Raw genomic sequence first — 27,755 nt, 5'->3', positions numbered from 1 at the left:
ATGTTTACAGCATTAATCAGTATTACTGATTAATCAACGTAATTATATGTAATCTGTGTGATAGTACTGAAAAGGAAAAAATGGCAGCCATAAAAATGGTACTTTCAAATACAGTAGGTCTTTTTGACTCACGGATCGTAGCCAACAACCTGATTTACTTCTCTAGACATTGCCGATAAAGCCAATATAGGCTGTGCACAATTATCCTGACGTATTATATTACTTTATGTGTAATTTGTATTATTTTTCAATATACTTTCTCTAGAAAAAGCTAGCCGCTATGCCAGATCACACAGATGTATCTTTGAGCCCAGAGGAACGCGTCCGTGCCCTAAGCAAGTTGGGCTGTAACATCACCATCAATGAGGATATCACTCCCAGGCGCTACTTTCGTTCCGGAGTGGAAATGGAGAGAATGGCCTCTGTGTATCTAGAAGAAGGAAATCTTGAAAATGCCTTTGTTCTCTACAACAAGTTCATCACGTGAGGATTTAGGCCGTGTTCTCATTTTGACCTCTATGTCCTTAAATACTGCCACAGGCTGTAAAATGTCTCTTGCGTTGCAGATTGTTTGTTGAGAAACTGCCTAATCACCGAGACTACCAGCAATGTGAAATCCCAGAAAAACAGGTTATATTAAAGGTTGGCTGAATCTATTATTTCATTTATTGTGACCTTACAATTTCTTTATCTTCACAGACAAGGTTACGGATATTAAATGTTTCCAGAGTCCATTTCTTTTGAGGAAAAACACTAACTGTAGAAAATACACAGAAAGTAATAGAAAACCATCCCAATATTTCTTCTCTGTATCATCGTTTGCTTTCATCCGTCTGTCCCATATTGTAATCAACTGTAAGAAATAGATCTTTTCTATAAATCTCCTGGAATATCAGCCAATATCCTCCTTACCATAAACCTTTCTGCAGAAGGAGCCTCCCCCCACTGTTCTCTCTGCCATAAAAAACAAGAGGACTTTATCAGCTGATAGCGGGAGCGATTATGGGCAAATTAAAGGGGGTTATCCAGCTTAAAAAAAAAAAAAAAATTACAGTATTTTTTGCTTTATAAAACGCACTTTTCTTCCCCTCAAAGTGGGGAGAAAAAAGTCAGTGCATCTTATAAAGCAAAAGTGCCAAAATTCGTCGTGAACGGCATTTGTTAGCGCGATCACAAGTTTAACGTGCCATTTGTGAGTTAAATGCACAATTGCGCAAACTAAATTGCGGTTGTGCAAACAAACTCAAGGCTCTGCGAACAAATGTGCGATCACTTATCAGTTCTCTCTCCGTTCCTGCCCATACATACCGCTGATTGGTGGTGAGCATCGGCGGGAACTGCTGCTTTCCTGCCTCCACCATTCAGCTTCTTCCCTTGCTCATGCTGTACACAAGTGCTGCTATTTCAGAGCTCTGCTGCTCCGTCGCCTGGTATTATCCCCTGCACTCTCGCTGGGTGAGTTCAAAATATTTATTCCCAATTTTCCTCCTCTAAAATGGGGTGCGTCTTATCATCCAGCGCATCTTATAAAGAGAAAAAAATAGTGGGTTTGCGGAATAAGTTGGCGCTATACAAATAAAGATTATTATTATAAAAGAGTTGTGTAGTTATCGAACAACATCCCTTTTAATAAGCTTGCCTATATAATTACCCCTCTGCCACTGCTAGGATCCAGCACTGCAGACACACTGTGGTCCCAGTGTTTATTGTGACAGCTGCAACTGGAAGTCATGTGACCGCTGCAGCATTACATTCCCAAATTCTTAGCATCATGGCGCTCAGGTTGTGAGTGTCGATGCCAGGGGAATGAGCGGTGATGCTGTAGCCTCTGATTGGCTGCAATAGTCACCTGACTTACGGTAATGGCAGCTGTCAAAACAAACACTGGGACCACAGCAGGGCTGCAGTAAAGGAGGAGTAAGTACAGCTCTGTTTATTATTTTACCACCGTTAGCCTTATTAAAGAGCTGTTGTCCGATAGCTGGACAACCTCTTTAAAGGAGGTTTTAGATCTTGTTGTGTTTGCACATAATTTTCAAAGCTCATATCACTTAGGGCCCTTTTACATGGGCTGATAAATGGTTCAGATTTCCGTTTCCAGCTTGAACCTGAACAATTATCACTCAGTGTAAATACATGCCTGAATGAATAGCGAACATGCTTTGTAATGAAAGAACAAGCAGGCAACTGGAAATAGAGGCTATCTCTGTAGGGGGACAGAGGAATTCTGGGAAGTCCTGTAGTCCTTCACATTAATAACCCCAACCACAATAAGTCTGGAAGCTTTAAAATAAAGATACAGCATAGACCTGTGCAAAATAATGAAAATGAAAGATAATTAATTACTTTCAAGCTTTGGTGGCACCACCTGGTGAGCATTCAGATACTTTTAGGTACTTTTCTGTATATTTTTATAAACTCAAAAATCCCCTTTAAAATTTTACAAGCATGGATGCCTGCAGATACAATTAGACGGAGTTTGGGACCGTATTGTTTATACAGTCTACTTAATAATTGCACAATATGCAGTGAATTCCCCCTAATGGCTGCAGCAGGCAAGAAGAACTTTATCTCTATGTCTAAGGCTGCATTCCCACGAACGTATATCGGCTCGGTTTTCACGCCGAGCCGATATACGTCGTCCTCATCTGCAGGGGGGGAGATGGAAGAGCCAGGAGCAGGAATTGAGCTCCCGCCCCCTCTCCGCCCCTCTGCACTATTTGCAATGGGGAGAGGCGGAACGGGGGTGGGGCTAAATTCTGAGGAATTAGCCCCGCCCCTTCCCACCTCTCCCCATTGCAAATAGTGCAGAGGGGCAGAGAGGGGGCGGGAGCTCAGTTCCTGCTCCTGGCTCTTCCATCCTCCCCCCTCCCCCCGGAGAGGAGAACGATGTATATCGGCTCGGCGTGAAAACCGAGCCGATATACGTTCGTGGGAATGCAGCCCAACCGGGGAATTTAGAGCCAAGCATCAGAAAAACAGAGTTCTCTATTTAAGGTATTTTCTCTAAAAGCATTTGTTCCACCTTCAAGTAATTTTTGAATCGAAGACGATCAATGTTAAATGACAGTACTGTTCTCTCTTATGATACAATGACTGCTTCAATTTAATATACCGGTATTGCAAATTAATATCTTGCATTTTCTTGCTTTACTTTAAGAAATTGAAGGAGGTTGCATTTCCAAGGACAGATGATCTGAAAAAAGACCTTCTCAAGAAATATAACCTAGAATACCAAGAATACCTGAAAGATATAGTAAGTTATACAGAAAGTCTATTAGATGTGTTAGCTTTCTTTGGAAGAGCTGTTATATGGGTATTGGGATGAAATACATCATCTATGTAACTAGTGAAAATGATCAAGATGTTCCTCGTACTGCAGTAAAGCAGCACCCAGCCCCATAGTGGACATGTGCAAATACACAAACACGTGATTCAGTGTTTATAAAATAGAGGATCAACTCCCTGTCATTATAGACTTGGGACACTCCTGCCATATATTCGGACAAATCGGTTAAGTGCAATAGGACAAAAACCAGAAACTCGCTTGGCTGATTTATACTCGGCAGCAGTGCCAGGTTTGTTGCAGCCATTTAGAGTAGAGAGTGTGAACAAAGCATTCCTTCAAGGCTGTGAGTCATTTTATATTTACAGTATTTAGTTAAGTAAGTACCATCTCCTAACTTGACCCCCCTCCCCCCAAAAAAAGAGAGACTGATAGGTAAATCTGCCACTTTGCTAATACAAAGACATTCTTATACAGTGGTGCCCAACCTTGTAATATTAAACAGGCATTCTCACTGGAGAGTCTCAATGCCTTTTTATGCTTTTGATTTTCCATATAAAATGTCCCCTACCTTGGTTTATTCTCTGTAGGTGCCTTGAACATTATTAATAGAGGTATCTTAGTTTAAACATCCAGGATCAGAGCTTTCTGCTGTCTCACCATTACAGTTTTGAAATTGTGGAGGCTCAGCACTACGTCCAAATGCCTTTTATGCCCTAATGTGCAAAGGAGTTAACTTTTCTGACTGCATTTAAGCTAAAATGTGCTGAGATTCTCATCACGTTCTAGAAATTCTGAAAAAAAGATGGAGTAACAGCCAATCAGATATTAGATTTGGTTGTTCAGTGTAGTTTTAAAAATGCAGCCTTGAGGCTTCAGTAGCAAAATCTGGTCTTATTCACATAAGTTACCATACCAAGATAGACCTTGTTCACCCATTCATAGGATAGGAATAAAAGTCTGATCACTGGGGGTCTCCCTGCTGAGACCCCCCTCACTGATCCCAAAAATGGGGATTCCGAGTCTCCTCCTCAATGCAGGCTCTCTGCCCACTAAACCACTCCTTCCATGCAGTGAGATTAAATGAAGTGACTGGCACACATTTGCAGTGACAATCCATTCATTTTAATTTAGACTGTTGGAGATCGCCAAGTACAAGCGTCCAGCTATTTGTGTCAGCCTATTGAAATGAATGGAGTGACGACCATGCCTGTGCAGCCATCGCTGCATTCAATCTGACATCACTGTGGGTGGGAGAAGCATCCCCGCAGTAAGGGAGAAGGAGACCCCCATCGATCAGACTTTTATGACCGATCCTATAGATAAACTTTTATCGCCTATCTTGGTACAACCCCTTTAATCCAACGAGATGTCTACGGATCACAGGAAAAATAGCTAATGCTCCTCAGCTGGCGCAGAGAGTTAAGGCAGCAGAATGCAGTCCTATGCATTCGCTCACGACCTGAAGTTTGCGAGTTCAATCCCCGCATGGTTCAGGTAGCCGACTCAAGGTGGACTCAGCCTTCCATCCTACCGAGGTCGGTAAAATGAGTATCCAGCTTGCGGATACATAAATAAATAAGTAATAAATTACCTGAAAGTGCTGCAGAATAAGTTGGCGCTATACAAATAACAAGTCCCTTTCCCCCCTTATCCAATTTGAACTATCCCTATTTTTTTAGTCCCTTTTCAAGGGTGAGATGGTTTTCTGAATGGGTATTCCATACGAATGTCCGTTCCCATTCACTGCCCAGTGATTGAACGTTTGTCGTTGATCATATGTTGAATGCAGATATAAAATTTATTGGCGCACATTCCCTCTTATAACAGATTTGCCACCGACAATAATGTTAACTCTTTTATTAACTTAGAATTTTTTAACCGGCTATTAACAACAAGTTTTCTATAACAGACATCCTCTTTAAGTTGGAAATGTTACAAAATGGCTTTAAAGACTTCACAAAACTGATGCTGGGTAGAAAATGTACTAATTCATATTCCTCATAGCTTCCATGTGAATACCTTGTTCTTACAATATGTTACTGCAGCTGGTAGCCTGCCAATTGGTCTACATTATACGCTGTTGTGTACTCACAGGGCTACAGGGGACACAGGGCTTTCCCATCACACTACATTTAGATGAACAGAACACTTCCACTCTAAAGGTAGCCATTCTGATAATATCCCTACTGTAGGAAAGTGCTAACTGCCTTTTGAATGGACTTCATAACCTTCACCTTTTATTGCTAGAATGAAAGAAAAGCAGAATGTCTGAAGAAAATGGAACAGCAACAACTCATCGAGGCGGAGAAGAAGCGGGTGGCACAGTTACGACAGCAACAAATAGAGACTGAACAATTCAGCTTTTTTGAAGACCAGCTCCGGAAACAAGACCTGATCCGAGACCAGCTGAAATATCAAGAAAACCTTAGCCTTAAGCCTAAGGTGTCTGAGCAAACAGATGGCACCATATCATCTTGTTTTCACTCTTCTAAAGGCCAATCATTGTCCAATGTACTGTCTGGGAAAACTGTAAAGAATGATGCAGCCATGTATGCTGGACAGTCGCCCCCTATAAACAGGGCTTTAAAACCAGCAGCAACTCTAAGTGCCGTACAAAGTAAGTGCTCAATACCCAAGACTTTGTTCTCGTAATGTATGCATGTGTTAATGAAACACCAATCTATACCCAAAGTAGATTTACCCCTTCCTGCTATACCCTGAACTGTATGTATATGTCAACCAGGCCTGACCCTAATGATGTTCACACCGGTAGCCTCACATTACATGGACATTAGGGACTTGTACCCTTGATACTACGCTGCCCATACCTATAGAAAGGAAACTGCACACAATGTAGCCTCACCCCCTAGTTTATTGATAAGCAGTGTAATATCTGTGCACTCTTTGATTTTTGTTATTTAAGGAGGTGTATGTAACCTGAAGCTGGCCCTCATGGCAATGCTGAACTGATGAAGTATAGTCATCTATGTTCTGATATGTAGTTTTTCCTAAAAAAATAAAACATTTTTATTCTCCATCAGATGAAATTGTGGAAGGATTGCGGACAGTTGTTCTGCCCAAAGATCTCTCTCAAAAATTTCTGCAACTGGCAGAAGCAAATACAAGTAGAGGAATAGAGACGTGTGGGATTCTGTGTGGTAAACTGGTAAGAATCTCTTTTTCTTTTATAGTTAGAAGAAGTTAAAATAGGAAAAAACCCTCCTGAAAAACTTCACTTGTAGATTTTGAATTTATATCTCATGTAAATATATTTGATGCAGACCTCAGTTGCCTTAGGGCTCAGTCACACGGGAGTTATAATGTGCGTTTGTTACCTGCGTTTGCGATCTGCATCTATATAGAACCAATGCTTTTCGATAGCAGTGGTCACATCTCTGATATTTACCTGCGCACAAAAATGTGCAGCGGTAAATATAGGGCAGCGGATTTTAAAACGCAGGTAACTGCAGCATCCGTCTTTTTTGGATGTGAAACCCCAGGATGCTCTCGCATCCAGGGGTTTCACCTTGTGTTTAATGGGGCCGGCGGCAGCAGCGCTGACCCCATTGAGAACATACAGTAAAGCTCGTGATCCTCTGGCACAGCTGTGACAGCTGTGGCAGAGGAGCGCGATGTTCTCCCATTAAATTCAATGGAGCCGGCGCTACAGCCTGCTCCATTGAAAGCAATGGGCTGCCGGCAAGCCCTGCAGTGATTTTCGGCAAAGGGCTTTAAATATAAGCCCTTCCCTGAAAATCATCCCTACAATGTGTAAAAAAAAATATATATATGTATACTCACCTCTCTGCAGCTGCCAGGGCTCAGGCGCGTCTAGCCGGGTCTTCTCCTGAACTGTTATGAAAAGCTTTCAGCAGGCGGGGATTTAAAATCCCCATCTGCTGAAAGGGCTGCCTCTGATTGGCTAAGCACTGCCTCGCCTGCTGACAGCTCTTCATAGCAGTTCAGGAGAAGACCCAACTAGATGTGCCTAAGCCCTAGCAGCTGCGGAGAGGTTAGTGTTTTTTTATTTTTTCCTTACACATTTTAGGGATGATTTTCAGGGAAGGGCTTATATTTAAACCCTTCCCTGAAAATCATTTCAGGGCTTGCCGGCAGCCCATTGCTTTCAATGGAGCCAGCTGTAGCGCCGGCTCCATCGAATTCAATTGGAGGACATCGCGATCCTCTGCTACAGCTGTGACAGAGGATTTCTTCATCTCCGCGGGGAGTCCCATTGTCACTGGACACTGTGACAATGCTGTTACAGTGTTCAGTGACAAGGGCACTCCCCACGGAGTTGAAGAAATCCTCTGTCACAGCTGTAGCAGAAGATCACAATGTTCTCTGTATGTCAATGGGGCCGCCGCTGCTGCCACCGGCCCCATTGACCAAAGGTGAAACCCCTGGATGTGACAGTATCCAGGGGTTTCACATCCAAGAAATCCCCTGCTGCAGCTGTCACAGCCGCAGCAGGGGATAGCGGGCAGCGCACTTTTTGTGTGGAAAAACTCAGCCAACTGCATTTTTTTTCTGCGTGCTGCCTGCTTCAGTCATGCAAATTTTCGTACGTTTGCGTTCTGCGCACAAAACATTCACATGGTAAAACGCCCGTGTGACTGAGCCCTTAAAGGCATTTCAACCTCTTAGTGACATAATTAATTTCATCCTTAAGAGACAGTAATTGTTTCCCCTTTTGTGTTCCAGTGGTTATAACTTTTTAATTTTTTTGCCAGTAGAGCTGCATGACACCTTTTTTTTTGCGGTATGCGTTCTGGTTTTCATAGGAACAATTTCTTATACATGTAATGTATTTAATAACTTTTTTATTAATTTGTTTTTTGCTGGTGGCAATGGAGGAAAGTTATTTCTTCTTTGTTTTTTGTGATTTTATTTTTATTCACAGTGTGGTATAAATGTTATGTTACCTTTTATTCTACGTTTTATTACAGTGACAACACCAATAGAGATGAGCGAACCTACTCGGCCACGCCCCATTTTCGGCCGAGCGCCACGATTTTCGAGTACTTCCGTACTCGGGTGAAAAGATTCGGGGGGCGGCGTGGGTGAGTGGGGGGTTGCAGCAGGGAGTGGGGGGGGAGAGAGAGAGGGCTCCCTCCTGTTCCATGCTGCTACCCCGCACTCCACCACGCCTCCCCCCGCCCCTTGGTGCCCCCCGAATCTTTTCACCCGAGTACGGAAGTACTTGAAAATCGCTGTGCTCGATCGAGTAATTACTCGAAACGAGTACGTTTGCTCATCTCTAAACACCAAATTTATAGTAGTTATATTATGTCTTACCACTTTTGCACAATATAAATACTTTTTTCTTATTACAAAAATACATTTTGTGTGGCACCACATTCCAGGACCAGAATATTTTTACTTCTCAGTCTGCAGAGCTGTATTCAGGGCAGTTTTTTTTGCAGGACAACTTGTAGTTTTTATTGGTACCATTTTGAGGTACGTACGATTTTTACATTTATTTTTATTCCGATTTAGGTGAAACGAGATGATCAGAAAACGACTATTTAGGATTTTTAAAATATTTTTTAATATGGAATTTTCTGTGCTTTTATAAAAATAATACTTTATAGTATAGGTTGTAGGGATGTGGCAATACCAATTATGTGTAGGCTTTTTATGTTCCTTTTATTTTTTCAATATTCAAATCCTTGTATAAGAGGGGAAAAGTTTAAAATTTTTTTTGCAAAAATATTTAAATGCCACGGTTAGCAATGGCTGCAGCATCTGCGGGATTAAACAGTGTGGAGTGATTAGATGAGCAAGTCTTCATTATTTTACTCTTTTTCTGGGAAAATCCCATATGTAATAATCGGAGAGCAACTATGCTCTCTGATTGATATGGGGGGGGGGTGATAACATGAACAGAAATTCATATCACCCCTTCCCTAGGACAGGGAGATAACCCTAAAAGCTACGATCGCTATGATAAGTAGCAAGTAGTACTACAATACTTTATCGTTCACAATAGTAATCATAGGCCATGGCAGGCCTGGACAACAGTGTCTGGCACCCAGCTGCTATGGCAACCCATCTGCCCTCTGCGATTACATCATGAAGGGCTAATTACGTCATAGAGGGGGCACACTACATCTGTGAACCCTTTACTGACTGTGTCCAGAGTAGTCTTGTTATCTGCACAAACGCGGTGTGTGAATGGGAACAGTGATCAAGCATGCCCGCTGCTGCTACATAGAAGGAGATATAGACATACAAGGACATAAAATCGTATCTTGGGTCCATGAATTTCCACAAACTCTCTATCTCATAGTTGCAGTTGTACTTAATCCACTGAAAAGACTGGATTGTAATAGCTGTGAATTATTTAGTGAGTCGCAGCTGTGCCATAATAGTTTCTTATAAGTTGTTTTTTCCATTAAATTACTTGTCTTGTTTTTTTTTCCTGCAGCCATTAGGTTAATTAAGCTAATTACAGTGCTCAAATAAAGCAAATAATTATTGTCAGCATGCAATTGTAGCCTTCTCTTGTCAACATATCTGTAATTACTTGTACACAATTATCTCTCAAAGTTTAGGTTCACCTTTTGACGTCTAATCAAGACACAAAGTAGCACGTTACATAAGTTATATAGAATTGTGTAGTGTAATATAAAAAATCCTGCCGGCTTTTTTTTGCACCGCACTTTGACCCCTTTGTGTGACCTTTGGTGGATGATTTTGGTGTCATTAGATTTGTGACATCCTCACCATCGCCATAAAATCATAAAATTAGAGTTTGATACATTGAGTGACTGTCAGGCCGGGTCAAAGTTCCCATGTTAAGTCTAGCGGCGCTGTTGTGTTTCAGCCAACAGCACCGCTAGGGAGAGTCAGGCTCCTTCACACTGGCGAGGGCGATATCGGGTCGTGAATCACGGCCCAATATCGCCCTCACAATCCATGTGGATTCTTCTTAGACGTGGCAAATTTTATGTTAACTCGCATGCAGCATCTAGACCATATTTTTCAGTGCTAGGATATGTGGCTATAATGTGATTTCTACTCTAGATACAAAAAAAATATCCAACACTTAAAACTTTTTGCAGTAGCAAAATCATGAAGGATTAGCGCAACAAATATGCATGCAATGTCATATTTTTCCATAGGCTAACAGCGTATGAGATTTTCGAGTGCAATTTGCTGTGCACACTGAAGTATTGGTCTACAGGGCTTTTCTGGGCATTTACTATTAACCCTTTCCAATCCAATTTGTATCCTGGTTATCCTAGGGGGCTTTCTCTTTTACTGCCGTTATACAATGGCGCTATATGCTGGCTAAAGCCAGTACTGCATGAGGTGACACGTTGGATAGGCTCTGACAGCAGAGAGGCTGGCAATATACAGTAAGAGAACCCCGACGGACGTCTTCCAACATCAGAGCTGTGCAGTCTTAAATCATAATGTCTTCAGAGGTCAGATAGTGGATTGGAGAGGGTTAATGACCTATACTCCGGATAGGTCATCAATAGTTGATGGGTGAGGGTCTACCGCTCTGGATTCCTGCTCATCATCTAGCTTATCATCAGTGCAGTCGAGCTAGATGTCCGCATAGGTGGTCGAGGCCAGAAGTGTAATAGATAAGGCTTCACTCCCATTGATTTCAGTGAGAGCAATGTCCTCAATTACATTTCAGGCACTGACTGCATTGAGCAGCCGGAAGTTTAATGAAAAGCATCAATCCCATTGATTTCAGTGGGAGCGAAGCCTTCGATTACACTTCCATCTTGGAACCCAATTTGGACATGCGGCTCGGCTATACTGACAGTGGGCCAGAGGATCAGATCATCTTTGGGAATCCCAAGCGGTGGATCTCTGTTGATCAAGTATTGATGACCAATTCCGTAGATAAGTCATCAATAGTAAGAGCCTGGAAAACCCCTTTAAAGAGAATTGGTCAGCTCTCACGACATGTATATTTCAGAAAATGCTTGTATCCTTCATATTTACCGTAATACCAAATCTAGATTTTTTATTAGGACTGCATTGTGGTGTTCCTCTGTTGTTGTTTCTGGAAATGTATGGGGAAAAAAACTTGTCAAATGGGCACTATTTCTAGTAGTCCCATAAATATTAATGAATTGATAATGTACACAGATTTGTACCTCTGCATTCAGGGACCCCTGTTCTGGTGACCAGTGGGGGTCCCAGAGGTTACAAACTTATTTCCTATCCTTCAGATAGGGGATTAGTTTTGCTTTTTTCTGCATTACAACCCCTTTAAGTTAATGAATGACATTAGCATTAAGCATTCCCATGTTGCAAGTTGAAGTTTTTTTTCCGACCCCAGAGGCAAGTTTCAGAATGACAGGCACTTATTCCCTTACTGGATATCATGGTTACTTCTGAATATCATGGTTACTTCTGACATGGGAAAATAAAGAAACGTGTTCAAGCCTGTTGAAATAGATAGTTGTCATGTGTGATTGGGCTTAAATGAGATATTCTATAACTTGAGATCCTTTTATATGGGCTGACGATTGAGAGGAAGTTTGCATTTTCGAACATTTGTTCTTGCTGATTGCCCAGTCCAAAAATGCCCAATAGCAGCAAACAATAAAACACTTGTTGCATCTTTTATGTTGCCGAAAAAAATGATTGTTTCAGTGGCACATCCCCTCAATGAATGATTGCCCAATAGTCATACATAGGGTAAGTGCACTATGTAGATGTAAAACAATCAAGTGGTGCTCGACTTCCTATGTTATTGACTGGCACTCATTCTGCTTGGGTTAAAGGTCCCTTAGAGTAATATAAAGTACTACCAAGCATGTTCCATTATTTGCTATGGCTAGTTAGTCATGTGCAAGAAATGATGCATTTGCTTTCCTACTTTGGATTTGACATATCAGTGAGTTACAAGGATTACCAATTTTTATCTGGTCATTTATATACATGGGTGTTATACTCAGAACACTCTTAGCTTTGTTACCAGATTTAAAGGAATACTCCTATTAAATGGCCTAAGGACGGTACATCTTTTCAGAGTTGCATAGAACAACAAAGACAGAAGTCATGCACTGCCGCCTCAGATTGTGCACTGGGTATATCCGGGTATTGGGTTATCCTAGAGAGTTCCTTTAACTAATAGATCACGATGTAGGGGCAATCGTGGTTGTTTTTAGAAAAAAACAAAGTCCAGCATCCAATGGTGAAGGAGAGAAAAACTTCTGGTTTGTTAGAAATCCTTTTACCAGCATAGAAGGGGGTTCTTTACTGTAAGAGCAGTGAGACTATGGAACTCGATGCCTGTGGACGTGGTGATGGCAAACTCACTAAAAGAATGTAAGAGGGGTCTGGACACCTTTCTTGAGCGTTACAATATTACATGTTATAGTCACTGATTACTTCACAAGGATCGGTGATCTGGGAAAAATTGGCTTCTACCTCATTGTTTTTTTTTGCCTTCATCTGGATCAACATTGAGGAAGTAATAGGCTGAACTGGATGCATATATGTCTTTTTTTGGCCTAGCATACTATGTTAACATGTAACTAACCTCATGGATGGAAGAACAAACATGGCAGCTACGCTACAAAGGAGGTGTTGTCACAAAATGTGTAATTGCCATGTTTGTTCTTCCATCCATGTTGTTATGTTGTTTGTTACAAGTTCTTAAAAGATTTCTAATAAACCAGAAGTTTTTTTTCCTTCACCGTTGGATGCCAGCCTTTGTTTTTTCTAATTATTGCCATACTATGGATCGCTAGTACTCAGGGTTTTATCCAAGCGCATGGTATCCAGGAGCCTTAGGCCCAATGTCCACGGGCAAAATGGAATTAGTAAAGCCGCACGCATGTCCCGCATGCGTGATCCGCGCCCATAGGGAATCATTGGACACCCGCAGGTAATTACATAGGGAATCATTGGACACCCGCAGGTAATTAAATACCTGCGGATGTCATTTTTGCCTGGCGCACAGATCGCGTGTTCGGGAAACCACCCGCAGCATGCTCCATTTTATGTGAGTTTCTTACAGGGATGGCTCCCACGGCTTATATTGAAGCCTATTAAAGCCATCCGGTCCCGCAGCTATATTTGTGCTGTGCTGCAGGACAGCGGAAAAGCAGGAGTTAAAAAAAAAAAAGAATGTGCACGGCGCATTCGCGCTGCACGCTGATGGTGTGTCGAGCACATCCGCCAGGCCGCGTCAGAGGGGAGACCCGCAGCGTCCAGGCAGGTAACTATAATCTGATTTCTTGGCCTCATGTCTGCGGGGCAGGAGGGACCCGCTGCGGGATTCTGCATGGGGAATCCGTGCGGGCCTGAATTTCCCCGTGGACATGAGGTCTTAATGGGAGGAGGTGAGCTGGGAATTTTGGACTTTGCTGCAAATCTTGACAGTCTGGCCCTTTCACTCTCTGGTAGGTGAATACTTTGGACAAGGATTTTATTTGGCAGAGCGTCTTGTTTTTTGCTTATCGGACATTGTAGTCTCATTGCTTTTTTTTAATGTTTGGCAGACCCACGATGAGTTCACCATTACACATGTGATTGTACCAAAGCAGTCTGCAGGGCCGGACTACTGTGACATGGAGAATGTGGAAGAATTATTTAATGTACAAGATCAGCACAATCTTCTTACCTTGGGCTGGATCCATGTAAGTAGAAAATGTAGGAAATCATCTTGACAGCTCTGACATTTCTTGCCTTGATTAGACTCTGCATAATAAGTCCAAATTAGAATGAAATCCTGACAATTAGCATATTTGTAAAATGTCTACCAATCATTTAATTAAATCTCTTCTGTTCCTACTTATAACATTAATTTGCCCCAACCACTGACCTACTGTCCAGCTGGTCTGGAGGAAGGTCTCCATAGAGGTGTAACACTGTAAACCAGGAATAAGGGCTCTTTTACACGGGCCGATGAATCATTCCGACTCCTGCATCCACAAAGTTTTTATGCTCTATATCATCTACTTCACTCTCCTTTAAACAAGCACCTGCTGACAGGTCACATCAGAGCCTTGGGCCTGCCTCACACAGGCGTTTGCAGAAACGCAGCGTATTTCAACGCTGCGTTTCCTGCAGATTCCGCCCGGTTTCAGCAGTGCTGGCACGCGTTATGCCAGCGTTTTGGATGCGTTTCCAGCACAGCTGAAAACGCAGTTGAGGCTGCAGATAAAAGAAAAAAAAAAATCAATACTCGCCTAGCTGGTGAAGTCACTTTCCCCGACACCGCTGTCAGGACCCTGTGAAGTCAGCCGATTTCTCTGATTGGTAGAACGCTGCAGAGTGACAGTCGGCTGAGCCAATCAGAGCCAGCGCTGGATGCGTCCAATCACAGCCATCCAGTGCTGGCTGTGATTGGCTGAGAGGGCTGTCTCAATGGCGCTCAGCCAATCAGAGCAATCTCTCGCTGGAGGCGGGGATTTCTAATCTCCGTCGCTAGCAAGAGATCCTGTAACGGCTGACAAGTCCCATGAGCGTCACCGGGGACAGTGACATCACCTGCAAGGTGAGTATTGATTTTTTTTTTTGACTCAGGCAGTGTAGCTAGGGCATTCAGCGCTGCTAAAAGCACAGTACCAAGTTATGCCACGTTTTCAGCAGCGCTGAAACCGCTGCCCATTAATTAAATGGGCGACACAGGGCTGAAAACAGCCAAAAATAGAAGATGCAACGCTGTCAAAGTGCAGCGTTGAAGATGCTGCGTTTTCAGCCTTGAATAAGCAGCCCCATTAAAAAATGAATGGGAGCGCTGTACAGCATTTAGCGCTGTGCTGGAAAACAAGAGCTAAACGCTGTACAAGAACGCCTGTGTGAGAGAGGCCTTATGCCAATGTTTTGGCTGCGTTTTCAGCATAGCTAAAAAAGGGCAGCCAAGGCTGCTGATAAAAGAAAAAAAATCAATACTTACCTAGCTGGTGAAGCCGCTGGCCCAGCGCCGCTGTCGGGGCATTGTGAAGCCGTCTGATTGCTCTGATTGGCTAAGCGCTGCTGAATGACAGCTGGCTGAGCCAATCAGAGCCAGCAATGGATGCGTCCAATCAGAGCCATTCAATGAATGAATAGTTGTGATTGGACGCATCCAGTGCTGGCTGTGATTGGCTGAGTGGGCTGTCAATCAGCCGTGCTCAGCCAATCAGAGCAATTTCTCGTTGTGGGCAGGGATTTCAAATCCCCGTCACCAGAAAAAAAGTTCCCCTGCTGGCTGACAAGTCCCGAGAGCGCCGTCGAGGACAACATCACCTGCAAGGTGAGTATTGATATTATTCTTTTATTTCACTCAGGCAGTGTAACTAGGGCGTTTAGCGATGCCAAAAGCATGGTACCAAGTTGTGTCGCGTTATCGGCAGCACTAAAACCGCTGCCCATTCATTTCAATGGGCAACGCAGGACTGAAAACGGCCAAAAATAGAACATGCAACGCTGTCAAAGCTCAGCATTGAAGATGCTGCATTTTTACCCTTGCGTGAGCAGCCCTAATTGAAATGAATGGGAGTGTTGTACAGCGTTTAGCGCTGTGCTGAAAAAGCAGCGCTAAACACTACAAAAATGCCTCTGTGAGGGAGGCCTTAGTTCCTTTCTACAACCCTTCAACTCATGCTTTCATCTATGGCACATCTAAATTCATTCTAATGTCTTCTAATTATGATATTGTGCCGCACTAAATGGGTCTTCAAATCAAGACTGGAATGCTGCCTGCATTTTGCTGTTGTATCATGGTGCAAGAAAGTACTAAATCACCTTTGAAACTGGTGACTTGGCAAAGTTCTTCTCGGATTGTGTCCAGGGATTGGATGGTACCTTTGCTGAGTTGTGTCCTTTTTTTTGCATTCTTGCTTTTTTTTTGGCCCCATACACGCGATGAACATTTATGGTAGCTATACATTGTAGATGAAAATTGGACCTTCATATCTGTAATACTAAATATATTATATTGGTTGCTGGACAATATGATACAAGTGACCCAAGACTGCGAACGAGTGCAGTCATCTTCCAGTAACAGAGTAACTGTATAATGGATGAAGGTAAATTTTCATTGCAAAACTGAATGTATTTAAAAAGAAAGAAAAGATTCAGAGAAGTGAGATAATTTGAGAAACTGCGATGCTGATGTGATATATTATTATGGCCTCAGGAAGAGACTCTTCTGCATGAGTTGACATAATGTGATCTTAAGTGACTCACTCAAAATGGTTAATTGTTTGAAATATTCTCTATGGATGACAGTAATGTTACAAGGGAAGAATTAATTTCCAGAATTTCTTAACTGTTGGTTTTGCTCTTTTTGGAATGACGCCTCTTATATACTGGAGTATAGATGTTCTCCAACCGTAATACTATAATTGGAAACATCTATCAGCAAGACATATATATTTAATGATCATGATCTATTTGTGCCACCAACCTATTTTCACACTAATTAATACCTGTATGATTGTTAGTAAAGGGGTTGTACCAGACAATCAAGCTATAACTTGCTGATCAGTGGGGTTCTCACCGCTGAGACCCCTGACGATCTGGAGAACCGGACTTCCGTGTCCTGCTCTTCTGTCACTGCGAGGGTTGCTTTTCCCCTGTAGTGACGTGTCTTTGAATGGAGAGCTGGCCAAGCATTTGCGGTCAGAGCTCCATTAATTTCAATGGGAGTGATGAATATAACCGAGCAGATGCTCTGCTTGGGTACTCGGCAAGTCCCATTGAAAGTGACCAGCGCTCCATTCAGTCTCCTCCTTCCTTGAGATTGGCAGCGGTCTTAGTGGTGAGACCCTCACTGATCAGCAAGTTATCCCCTATCCCATGATATTCTATTGCAACCTCTTTCATCTTTTAGTGTAAGAGCCATTATATAATTGATTTTTACATTGACATGTCTGTAAATAATATATCATATTCTGATATCGGAAACTGATCATCATACATATGAGTTATGCCATAGACCTTATTTTGAGAGTGTTTATAAATGATGGAGAGGAAGGTTCTTCTTGGTCTTCAAAAAGAGGTTCTGCAATAGTTTAAATGAGTGTTGTAAGGAAAAATATACCCATTACTATAAATGGTTTCTCAGTGGTTAGCACTGTTGCTTTACAAGCCTGGGGTCCTGTGGTCAGGTCTGACCAAGGGCAACATCTGCATGGAGTTTGTATGTTCTCCTTGTGTTTTCATGGGTTTCCCCAGGGTACTCCGGTTTCCTCCAACACTCCAAAACCATACATTTAGGTGAATTTAGATTGTCAGCTTTAATGCGGACAAAACCCTTTATTGAGTAACTAGCTGATATACCCGGCTTCGCCCGAGTTAATTTGATACTGGTGTTTATCTGGTGTTCACACGGAAAATCTTATGAAGTCGTGGTTACTTTAGAGATATCGAGGAAAAACATGTTCACCATTTTGCATGGTTCTCTGCGTTACCCAGGAAACACCACGGGGAGGTAACCATGCGACGTTTCCTTTATATAAAATGACATCAGGAAGTGAGAGAATTAGATTCCATACGTAAAATTGGGACGCTAATTCTTTTGCACTTAGAATTGAATAATCGAGTTGGGACCCATTAACTTTTCCTATTTATGACATATTCAATGCTTATGGCAAATTTCATGTTTCTATGACATTGGGAAGTGAGAGATTTAGATTATGTACGTAAAATTTGGACGCTAGTTCTTTTGCGCTAGAATTGAATAATCGAGTTGGGACCTATTACCTTTTCCTATTTATGACATAATCAATGCTCGTGCCAGATTTCATGTTTCTACGACAACGGGAAGTGAGAGAATTAGATTCCGTACGTAAAATTTGGACGCTAATTCTTTTGCGCATAGAATCGAAAAATCGAGTTGGGACCCATTAACTTTTCATATTTATGACACAATCACTGCTCGTGCCAAATTTCAAGGTTCTATTACACCAAGAAGTGAGAGAATTAGATTCCATACGTAAAATGTGGACGCTAATTCTTTTGCGCTTAGAATTGAACAATCGAGTTGGGACCCATTCGCTTTTCCTATTTATGACATAATTAATGCTCGTGCTATGTGAAATGAGTTAAATAAATTATGAAGAACATTAGAAGTTATGTTGCATTTCAATGACCTGTACAAATGCAATCAACATGCACGTTTGCATTTTGTATATGGTAACTACAAATACTCTTATACAGTATTTTAAAGTAAGAAAGTACATTGCACCATATATAACTTCAAAACTCTCTTCCACTTGTTTTTTTTTTTTAACTTTCTTGTAAAATTTTAATGGCTCTAAAATTGAGCATGGTCCGTCTAATAAACGCCGCCTGCAGACGACTGGGTCAGATCCGGCTGTGAGAATTCTCGCAGCAGGACCCGACCCGAGCGCCTGCAGAGAGCACCGCGGACTCACCCGCTCCAGCAGCTCCGGCTCTTTCATGTGCCGGCTTCCAGGCAGACGGCGCATGTGCATACCGGAGCCGGCGGCCGGTGAGTGACATTTGAGCCCCGCACAGAATTAGAGCATGCCACGGTTTGTTTGCTGCGTGGGATTTCACGCAGACAAACCACGGCCATCTGCATAGGATTGCGTGCTATAATGCAATCCTATGCAGGCGTCCAGGGGCGGAAATTCTGCGGGGAATCCCGCCGCGGAATTTCCGCCCGTCTGCAGGCGGCCTAAGGGTGCCTGCACACGAACGGAATTTCCAGCGCGTTATTTTAGGCACATTATCTGCCCCAGACCGCAGCCAATATACTCCTATGGGGATCCGCAGTTGTCCCCAGACGGACGGATTTGTATCGCGTTTTTTCACGCGTGTGAAAAAATCTGCGACCTGTTCTAATTTGGGTCGGATTCTGCGCGTGAAGCCTCCAATACAAGTGAATGGGTGCGTTTTTTCACGCAGTACATCCGCAGTGCAGCTGCAGATGGAGTCACTGGTTGCTATGACTACAGGAAGTAGGCATGGTAGGAGACGTCCCAACACACAGCAGAGCTTCACAGGCAAATGTGTAGAGGGAGATAGGTAGTATTTCTTGCCAATGCAGGATGTAAGAATGCAAAATCTGTAGTAACGAATTCCTCTTGTGAATTTTTTTGCAGTGACTGAAATAAAGTCACGCTGGAGAAGCGCCTGAAAAAAGTTACATGGATCAACCATGCCCACAAAGACATCAATAATTTAACGGTGCTCGCACAAGCAAGAGGGACAAAACGGAGTATGGGTGTTGGTTTTTAAGCTGTTTTCCAAAGAATGGGCAGTTCTCTAGGGGTTGGGTTTACAATAAGGGGTGTCTGCTGGTTTTTCTGCGCGTTTTTTTCCGCAACACATCCGCGTATATCCGCACGTGATTTTTCACGCATCCGCACCTATCCGCAAGCACATTTAGGTACCATACGCGCGTGAAAATCCGCTAGCGGAATCCGGAACGCTCGTGTGCAGGCGGCCTTAGTTAGGTGTACATTTGACATTCTTGTATCAGAATTTATTGAAATAGTTTATACAGTTTTGGTTAATTATTATGTATTATTTGTTTTTCTTCTCTTTTGCAGACACATCCAACACAAACAGCTTTCTTGTCCAGTGTAGATCTTCACACTCACTGTTCCTACCAACTTATGCTACCAGAAGCCATTGCTATTGTTTGTTCACCAAAGCACAATGAGTATGTGAACTGAAAAATCAAAATGTATGAATATGTGGTTTTGAATTTAACCCTTTGCAATCCATTTTTGGATTCAGGGTTTCCTAGGGGGCTTTCTCTTTCTGCCATTTTACAATGGTGCCATCTGCTGGCTAGAGCCAGTACTGCAGTATATGACATGACGGAGAGGCCCCCCCAACAACAGATTGGCCAGTAATTTACAGTAAGAATACCCTGCCGGACGTCCTCTGACATCGGAGCTGTACAGCCTTCAATCAGAATGTCTTTAGACATCAGACACTGGATTGGAAAGGGTTAAAGGGAACCTTCACCACCAATCATTATCATAAACTAGGTTATGGTCCAGTTTAGATAGCTGACGGTGAGACGGGTAATGTAATTTTATATTCACCCGCTGCTCTGTTCCTGCGATGTCCGCCAGTAAAGTCCTTGTGTGGTTTGAAAGTCTGACTCTTACAGCCTGCTGTGCACGCTCACACCCATTGCCTTCTTTTGTCCTTGTAAAAGTCTTTTGCAAGTTATCATTTTGCTCACCAAGAGTTTTGCCTGTGGTTGCTAAGCCATTACTTGCTGGTGCTGAGCTGCTTCTTGGCTAGTTCTTTCATGACTTTTGACTTACTGTTCAGACTGTTGCATCCTTCAACATAATTTTTCAAAGCAAAAATTAAACCACCTATTAGACTTTTGCACTTGTCCCCTACCCGCATCCTCCACCAATTCTTATAACCAGGAGAATTAAGTCATGTCCACCTAATATGTTCAGTGCTAGTGGTTCCAGCCGTTCAGTAGCTCAGTCCCACTGTATCCTCTTGTACATGGGTGGCAGAGTGATTTCTGCTATTGTGCAAGCTAGCCAATAAGAATCTGTGCACTGGAAGCTGATTTTTCACATTGCATTGGACACAATGTAGCCCTTCAGTGAATGGTTCAGGGGGATGTGCATGGGTATACTTGAATATATTCCATTACCTTATTTTTCAGCTTTCTAGCCATTTCTACTAAATGTGCTGGTAAGTTTGTGTCTTTATTTGTCCTCTTTCACTTCTACAGTACTGGAATCTTTCGACTTACTAATGCGGGCATGCTGGAAGTTTCTGGGTGTAAAAAGAAAGGGTTTCATCCTCACAGTAAAGAACCAAGGCAATTCAATGTAAGTGAATCCAAGTAAATTATATTCATTATAAAGTTATGCGTTCATCTACCTATAGGAGAAAGGAGAGAAAAATTCATGTTCTGAATGGCTAATACTTGGTAATACTGTGACGGCTGAAGTGGCAGGGACTGCCGAGTCTTGTAGCGCCATATTGAGTTGCTAAGTAACACACTGTGAAATTGTGTGGGGTCATTTTTCAGGTAAATGACAAATTTATCTTCATACTTCATAAAGCATTATTCACTTATACACAGCTTGTTCCAAATCTTATTCTCTGAGCATTGATTCATGTAAGTAATGTGTCCTCCCCAAATTAGATTTTTTTCCCCCATTGATGCACGTGAATCATCTTTGTCTAAATGTGCATTGCTTATACAGAGATTACAGAGGTTGTTCAGAGTTAGAAAAACATAGCTGCTTTCTTCCAAACACAGTGCCACCCTTGTCCATAGGGTTGTGTGTGGTAGTGCAGCTGCACTCCACTGAAGTGAATGCGAGCTGAACTGCAATACCAGAAACAACCCTATGAACTAAAGGTGATGCTGTGTATTCCAGTCATGAACAACTCTTTTAATGATGCTACCATGTTTTCCCAAGAATAAGCCCTACCCAGATTTCATTTTGGGGGGTGAGAAGGGGGGTAAATATAACTCTCCTCTGAAAATTAGCCCTAGCTAAACTACATGAAAAAAAAACAGCAATACTCACCTAGCCGCTGGCATCTGAGCCGCTAGCGCTGGGCTCCGGCAGGCTGCTGTGTCCTCAGTGTTGACACAGCATTCTCTTTCTAGTGACAAGGCTTTTAATACCCCGCCCCTAGCAAGCGAGTGCTGTGATTGAATCACGAGCGTCGCTAGCTCAGCCAATCAGAGCCGTCGCTGAATGGCTGTGATTGGTTCATTGAGTGGTGTTTCTTGTTGGCTGAGCCAGCAGCGCTTGTGATCCAATCACAGTACTCACTTGCTGGAGTAGGGGTATTCAAAGCCATGTCACCAGAAAGAGAGCTGTGTCAATGCGGAGGATTACGTTGCAGCTTGCCGCAGTGACAGAGTCCAGCACGATTGATCCAGATGCCACAGGCCAGGTGAGTATAAGACACCACCCCCTTCTCCACCGAAAATAAAACACTGTCCCTTTTTGGGGTCAAAAATTTATATAAGACAGTGTCTTATTTTGGGGGAAACACGGTATATAGTCTGTTACAAATCACTCCTGCTGGGAGTTCCTCTTCTTATTCCCATTTCTGGCATACAGTAGGAAGAAGAGGTTACATGCAGGTGCCCATTTACAAGCTCGTCACATGTAACAAGTGGAGAGGAGATGACCACATTAAAGAAATAATGGAATATTTGCTGTCAATGACACACTGAGGCCTTTAACCCCTTAGTACCGAAGCCTGTTTGCACCTTAATGACCAACTACCGTATTTTTCGCTTTATAAGACGCACTTTTTCCGCCTCCAAAGCGGGGGGGGAAAAGTTCCAGCGTCTTATAAAGCGAATGTGCCAAAAATTCGCCAAAAAAAATCATTACTCACCTCTCCCGGCGTTCTGCAGCGCTGCTACAGGCTGTCGCTCCCTCCTGGTCCCCGGCAGAGCATTGCTTTCTGGACGCGGGGCTTGAAATCCCCGCCTCCAGAAAGCTAATACTGTGTTGGCTAACACACGCCGTCAGCCAATCACAGCCATTCAATGACATCATTGAATGGCTGTGATTGGCTAACACACGTCCGCCTTCAGCCAATCACAGCCATTCAATGATGTCATTGAATGGCTGTGATTGGCTGACGGTGTGCTAGCCAATCACAGTAGTAGCTTTCTGGAGGCGGGGATTTTTAAGCCCTGCGTCCAGAAAGCAATGCTCTGCCGTGGACCAGGAGGAAGCGACAGCCTGCAGCGCCGAACGCCGCCGCCCGCCGCCGAAGGGTGAGTAATTTTTTTTTTCACCCATTTTCCGGCTCTAATCGGGGGTGCGTCTTATAGACCGGTGCGTCTTATAAGACGAAAAATACGGTAATTTTTCAGAGTTTTTTTTCATCATCACATTCTTAGACCTATTACCTTTTTAACCCCTTAGTGACGGAGCTTTTTTGCTTTTTTCCATTTTTGTTTTTTCCTACTCCCTTTTAAAAAATCGTGGTTCCTTTATTTATCCATCAACGCCGCTGTAGGAGGGCTTGTTTTTTGCGGGATGAGTTGTATTTTTCAATGGCACTATTTATTGTACCGTATAATTTACTGAAAAACTTTTTAAAAATTCTAAGCGGAGAGAAATGGAAAAAAAAAACACATTCCACCATCTTTCGGTGCGTCCTGTTTCTACGGCGCACAAACTGCAACAAAAACGACCTGATATCTGTATTCTATGGGTCAGTACGATTACTACGTTACCAAACTTATATAGTATTTTTTTTGCTGTAGTACTTTTTTTTTAAGATATTTAATTTTTTTTAATTATTTTCTGCGCACAATAACTTTTTTATTTTTTTGGAGATGTAGTTGTGTGAGGGCTCATCTTGTGGGGTATGTCCTGATGTTTCCGTTGGTACCGTTTTCGCATACAGTTGACATTTTCGTTTTACATTTTTTCTCGGAGATAGGGTGACTAAAACAGTGCATTTCGGGCGTTCTTTATTTTTTTTTGGACCACGTTCACAGTGTGGGGTAAATAATACATTACTTTGATAGATCGGACTTTTATGGATGCAGCGATACCAAACACGTATTTTTAGTTTATTATTTAGAGTTTTTTATTGCAAATATGGCAAAAGGGTTTTTTTTTTAAAAAACTTTTATTACTTTCTTTTTTTTTTTAATAATGACTAAAACTTTATTGTTCTTTTTTTACACTTTCTTTCAGTCCCCAGGGGGTACTTTAACATGCGATGCTTTGATCGCTCCTGCAGTATGACGTAATGCCATAGCATTACGTCATACAGCTTTTTCACAGGCAGTCTATCAAGCCACTCCGCGGGGATGGCTTGATAAGCAGTCTGCTAAGGCAGCCCTGGGGCCTTTCAGAAGGCCCCCGGCAGCCATGACACCTGCACGGCACCCCCGATCTCACCGCGGGGGGAGCCGTTCAGGGGATTTAAATGCCACTGTCAGAATTGACAGCGGCATTTAACCCCTTAATGACATGGCCTATTTTGGGCTTAAGGGCGCAACGATTTTTGGCGGATTTTCATCTCCATTTTTCAAAAGCCATAACTTTTTTTTTTTCCGTCGACGCGGCCGTATAAGGGCTTGTTTTTTGCGTGGCGAGCTGTAGTTTTTATGGGTTCCACTTTTGGGTACGTAGACTATATCATAAAACTTTTATTATTTTTTTTATGATAAGAGAGAGAAAACGCATCAATTCTGCCATAGATTTTATTTTTTACAGCGTTAATCATGCAGCATAAATGACACCATACATTTTTTCTGCTGCTCGGTATGGTTACGATACCAAAATTCTTATACTTTTTTTAGGGTTTTCCACTTTTTTGCAATAAAAACCCCTTTTTTGGAAATATTTTTTATTTTCTCTATCGCTGCATTCAAAGCCCTATAACTTTTTTATTTTTCTATGTACGGAGCTCTATGAGGGCTTATTTTTTGTGAGAGACGAGCTGTGGTTCTTATTGGTACCATTTTGGGTAATATACGGCTTTTTTGATCACTTTTATTGCATTTTTTTGGGAGGCAAAATGCTCGTTTTTAGCTGTTTTTTTTACGCTTTTTGCCGTACAAAATAAAAAGCATGTTCAACTTTTTGTACACGTCGTTACGGACACGTCAATACCAAATATGTGCCATTTTAATTTTTTTAACCTTTTTTATGCTAATATTAGAAAAAGCACAAAAAGGGTTTTTTTTTCCTTTTTTTTTTTTACATTTTTCTTTACATTTTTTTTTAACACTATTTGAGTCCCTATGAGAGACTTGCAGCACAGCACTTATGATCGGCACTTATACATCGATCATAGGCATTGCCACTACAGAACGCCAGTGTCTGGCGTCCTGTTGCCATGGCGATAGGCCGGGCTCTGGCGATAACATCGCGAGAGCCGACTGGAGACACAGAGGGAGCGCGCTCCCTCTGTGAACTCTTTCCCTGCCGCAATCTACTTGGATCGCGGCAGGGAAGGAGTTAACAGCGAGGGGCGCATTTCCGATGCCCCCCCGCTGTTGCAGCGGGAGGCCGGCTATTACTGACAGCCGGCTCCCGCTGTGGGATAGCACGAGATCAGTCATGATCTCGCGCTATCCCGATGACGTAAGGGTACCTCATTTTGCGGGAAGTACCAGCCTACCATGACGTACCCTTACGTCATGGGGCGGGAGGGGGTTAAAGGGTTAATAGCCGCAAACGGCTGATCGCGGCTATTGCCCGCGGGTGTCAGCTGTAATAAACAGCTGACGCCCGCGTTGTATGGAGGGAGATAGCGGCGCTATCTCCCTCCATACACGTCCTGCAACAGCAGGACGTAGAAAGACGATAGCGCCGTCACTAAAGGGTTAATATTTCCATCGATATAGCCGTATGAGGGCTTTTTTTTGTGGCACAAGTTGTATTTTTTAATGCCATAATTTTGGGTTATAATATTACCCACCAACACATATAATGTGTTGTACAAATTTATCAATGGGACCCCAGCCTGTGGTTACAAATGTTGCTGTAAACCCCTGTGTATAGTGGTGCAGGCAGCATGTGCCTCTGGGTTGCAGAGCGGCGGACACCAACCAATCAACTATTGATGACCTATCCTTACATAGGTTATCAATGTTATTTGTACCTCTTTTAAAAGTTATTTTTTTTTTTATGTATTGCTATTTTTGTACACTAAGAACACTTTTTTATAAAGATTTTTTTTTCTGTGTTGCTGCATTTAGAGTCATGAGGATGAGCTCTATGAGGATTTGTATTTTTTGTAGGATGAATTCTAGTCTCCATAGATCCCATTTTTTTTCTTCTGGCAAGATTACTAAAATCTGCAATTCTGGCATGTTTTTATTTTTAACGCCGTTCACCATAAGAGGTGTGCTTCGTGCTGTGTCTGGCACTGTGATGTGCACAAAACATGCACAAATATGAAATCCATTCTTTTAAATGGATTTATTCACATGAGTAGTTTTAGTCCTTGCAATGATGAAGAATTCCAACATATTCTATTTTTGGGTGAATCTGGGGGAGGAATCGCACAATGTTTTCTATGCGACTAAGGAAAAAATTGCATGGTACTTGCATACCATGCGAGTGCAATGCAATTTTTCCCACAGAAGTCTATAGGAAACACTTGCGGTCACAATTTCACAGAAGCTATGTAATTTTTAATCAAAAACGCGTATCTCCGTAAAAATCGCACATTGGCAAGAGCAATATCAAGCCTAGTTTCTCTGCTCGATATCGCACTTGTCTGTGTGAATGCATATAAAACAAAATGCATTTGCAGCGTGTAAGTTCCTGTCCGTCAGTAATAATAAACCTAGAATTACAGTAGGGGGTAAATGATCCTAATTATAAATTACGGTTCAGTTTAGATTGACCATCAGGATTCTCTGGTATCCATGCAGTGTTCGCAGCTGTAATGGCTCATAAATAAGACGCTAATGTGAACAGAGCCTTATGATGCCACGTCAGGACTGTAATAATACATACTGGAAGTACAGGGATTGAACAAAAATATGGAAACACCATCCGAAATGAATAGGATTTTACTCATTAGCACTGAGCTACCCTTTTGACCCCTGCTTGGCTGAGAGCTTTCCCAACAAATTTGTTTTTACTTCACCTCTTGCCCTGCTCTGGGTGGTTTTGGGAACCTTCAGGTAACAGCAGCTGAGTGACTCAATCTGCTAACCAATAGAACCTTATGGCTGGGGCAGATGATCACTTCTGCCCGACATCATCTGTGTCATATTCCCCCCACTTAAAATCATTCTCTACATGTCTTATTGAAATAGGACTTATAATCCCATGTAACGTAAGGCACGCATTTCATACGGTGTTTCCATATTTTTGTCCACCACTTGTATAATGCAGTTTACATGATTATAATCCTGTTTTGTTTGCTTTCTCCTCAGACTTGCAGACATGTGATTGTAAAAGATGCAAAAATTTCCGTGCTGGATCTGAGGTGATAGCAGGAAGGAACATCTGTATTCGCCTGCGACAGATGGACAACAAAATTGCTGCCAGTTTTCTTAGCCCATTTTCAGAATGATTCAGTGGACTTTTTTCTAATTTATACATTTTAAATGTAATAGTTTATTTATTGCTTCTGCACATTTTGGAATTTATTTTGTTTACTTTGATTTCTGTGACCACGCAGGCCATAATAATGAAAACACGTACCATCCCATGTGTGTAGACTCTGACGAGGCCTGGAATTAAAAGTGCGCTTCAGATAAATCGGTGTCCTCCGTTTCTTCTGTTGAAATCTGTGTAAGGGCTCACACCCGTTGGCGACACGACTTCCCTGCGATGCGAGAGCGAGTGAAAACACATGATGGTGAAACCAATGATTTCCAATAGTTTCATTCTCCTTAGTGATGTTTTCACTGTAACCTCGCATCGCAAAGAAGATTGTGCAATATCGCCCATTGTTTTTAGTGGGGCTGGTGGCAGCAGCGCCAGCCCCATTGAAAACATAGGGAGTACATTGCACATTCAACGCCACACATAGGCAATGTATTGCATATGGACAGCTTTGAATACGCAATCCATAG

At 42.4% G+C, this 27,755-nt stretch overlaps 1 protein-coding gene across 1 annotated transcript in view; it reads left to right on the top strand.

Annotated features, from left to right (window-relative positions):
• The window catches only part of STAMBPL1 (STAM binding protein like 1), a 75,808-nt gene extending 48,370 nt beyond the window's left edge, over positions 1-27,438 (top strand). The window contains exons 3-11 of the mRNA XM_066600761.1: positions 266-483; positions 567-642; positions 3,161-3,256; positions 5,537-5,906; positions 6,331-6,455; positions 13,771-13,908; positions 19,780-19,892; positions 20,943-21,042; positions 27,111-27,438. Of these exons, the coding sequence (XP_066456858.1) occupies positions 266-483; positions 567-642; positions 3,161-3,256; positions 5,537-5,906; positions 6,331-6,455; positions 13,771-13,908; positions 19,780-19,892; positions 20,943-21,042; positions 27,111-27,167 (1,293 nt within the window). The 3' untranslated portion in view covers positions 27,168-27,438. The remainder of the gene's footprint in view (positions 1-265; positions 484-566; positions 643-3,160; positions 3,257-5,536; positions 5,907-6,330; positions 6,456-13,770; positions 13,909-19,779; positions 19,893-20,942; positions 21,043-27,110) is intronic.
• The last annotated feature ends 317 nt before the right edge of the window (positions 27,439-27,755 follow it).

Source organism: Eleutherodactylus coqui, chromosome 4 (genome assembly GCF_035609145.1).
Source record: "Eleutherodactylus coqui strain aEleCoq1 chromosome 4, aEleCoq1.hap1, whole genome shotgun sequence".
NCBI classification, from domain to species: Eukaryota; Metazoa; Chordata; class Amphibia; order Anura; family Eleutherodactylidae; genus Eleutherodactylus; species Eleutherodactylus coqui.
Note: the sequence above shows the minus strand (reverse complement) of the source record. Positions and strands in the feature narration are given on the sequence as shown.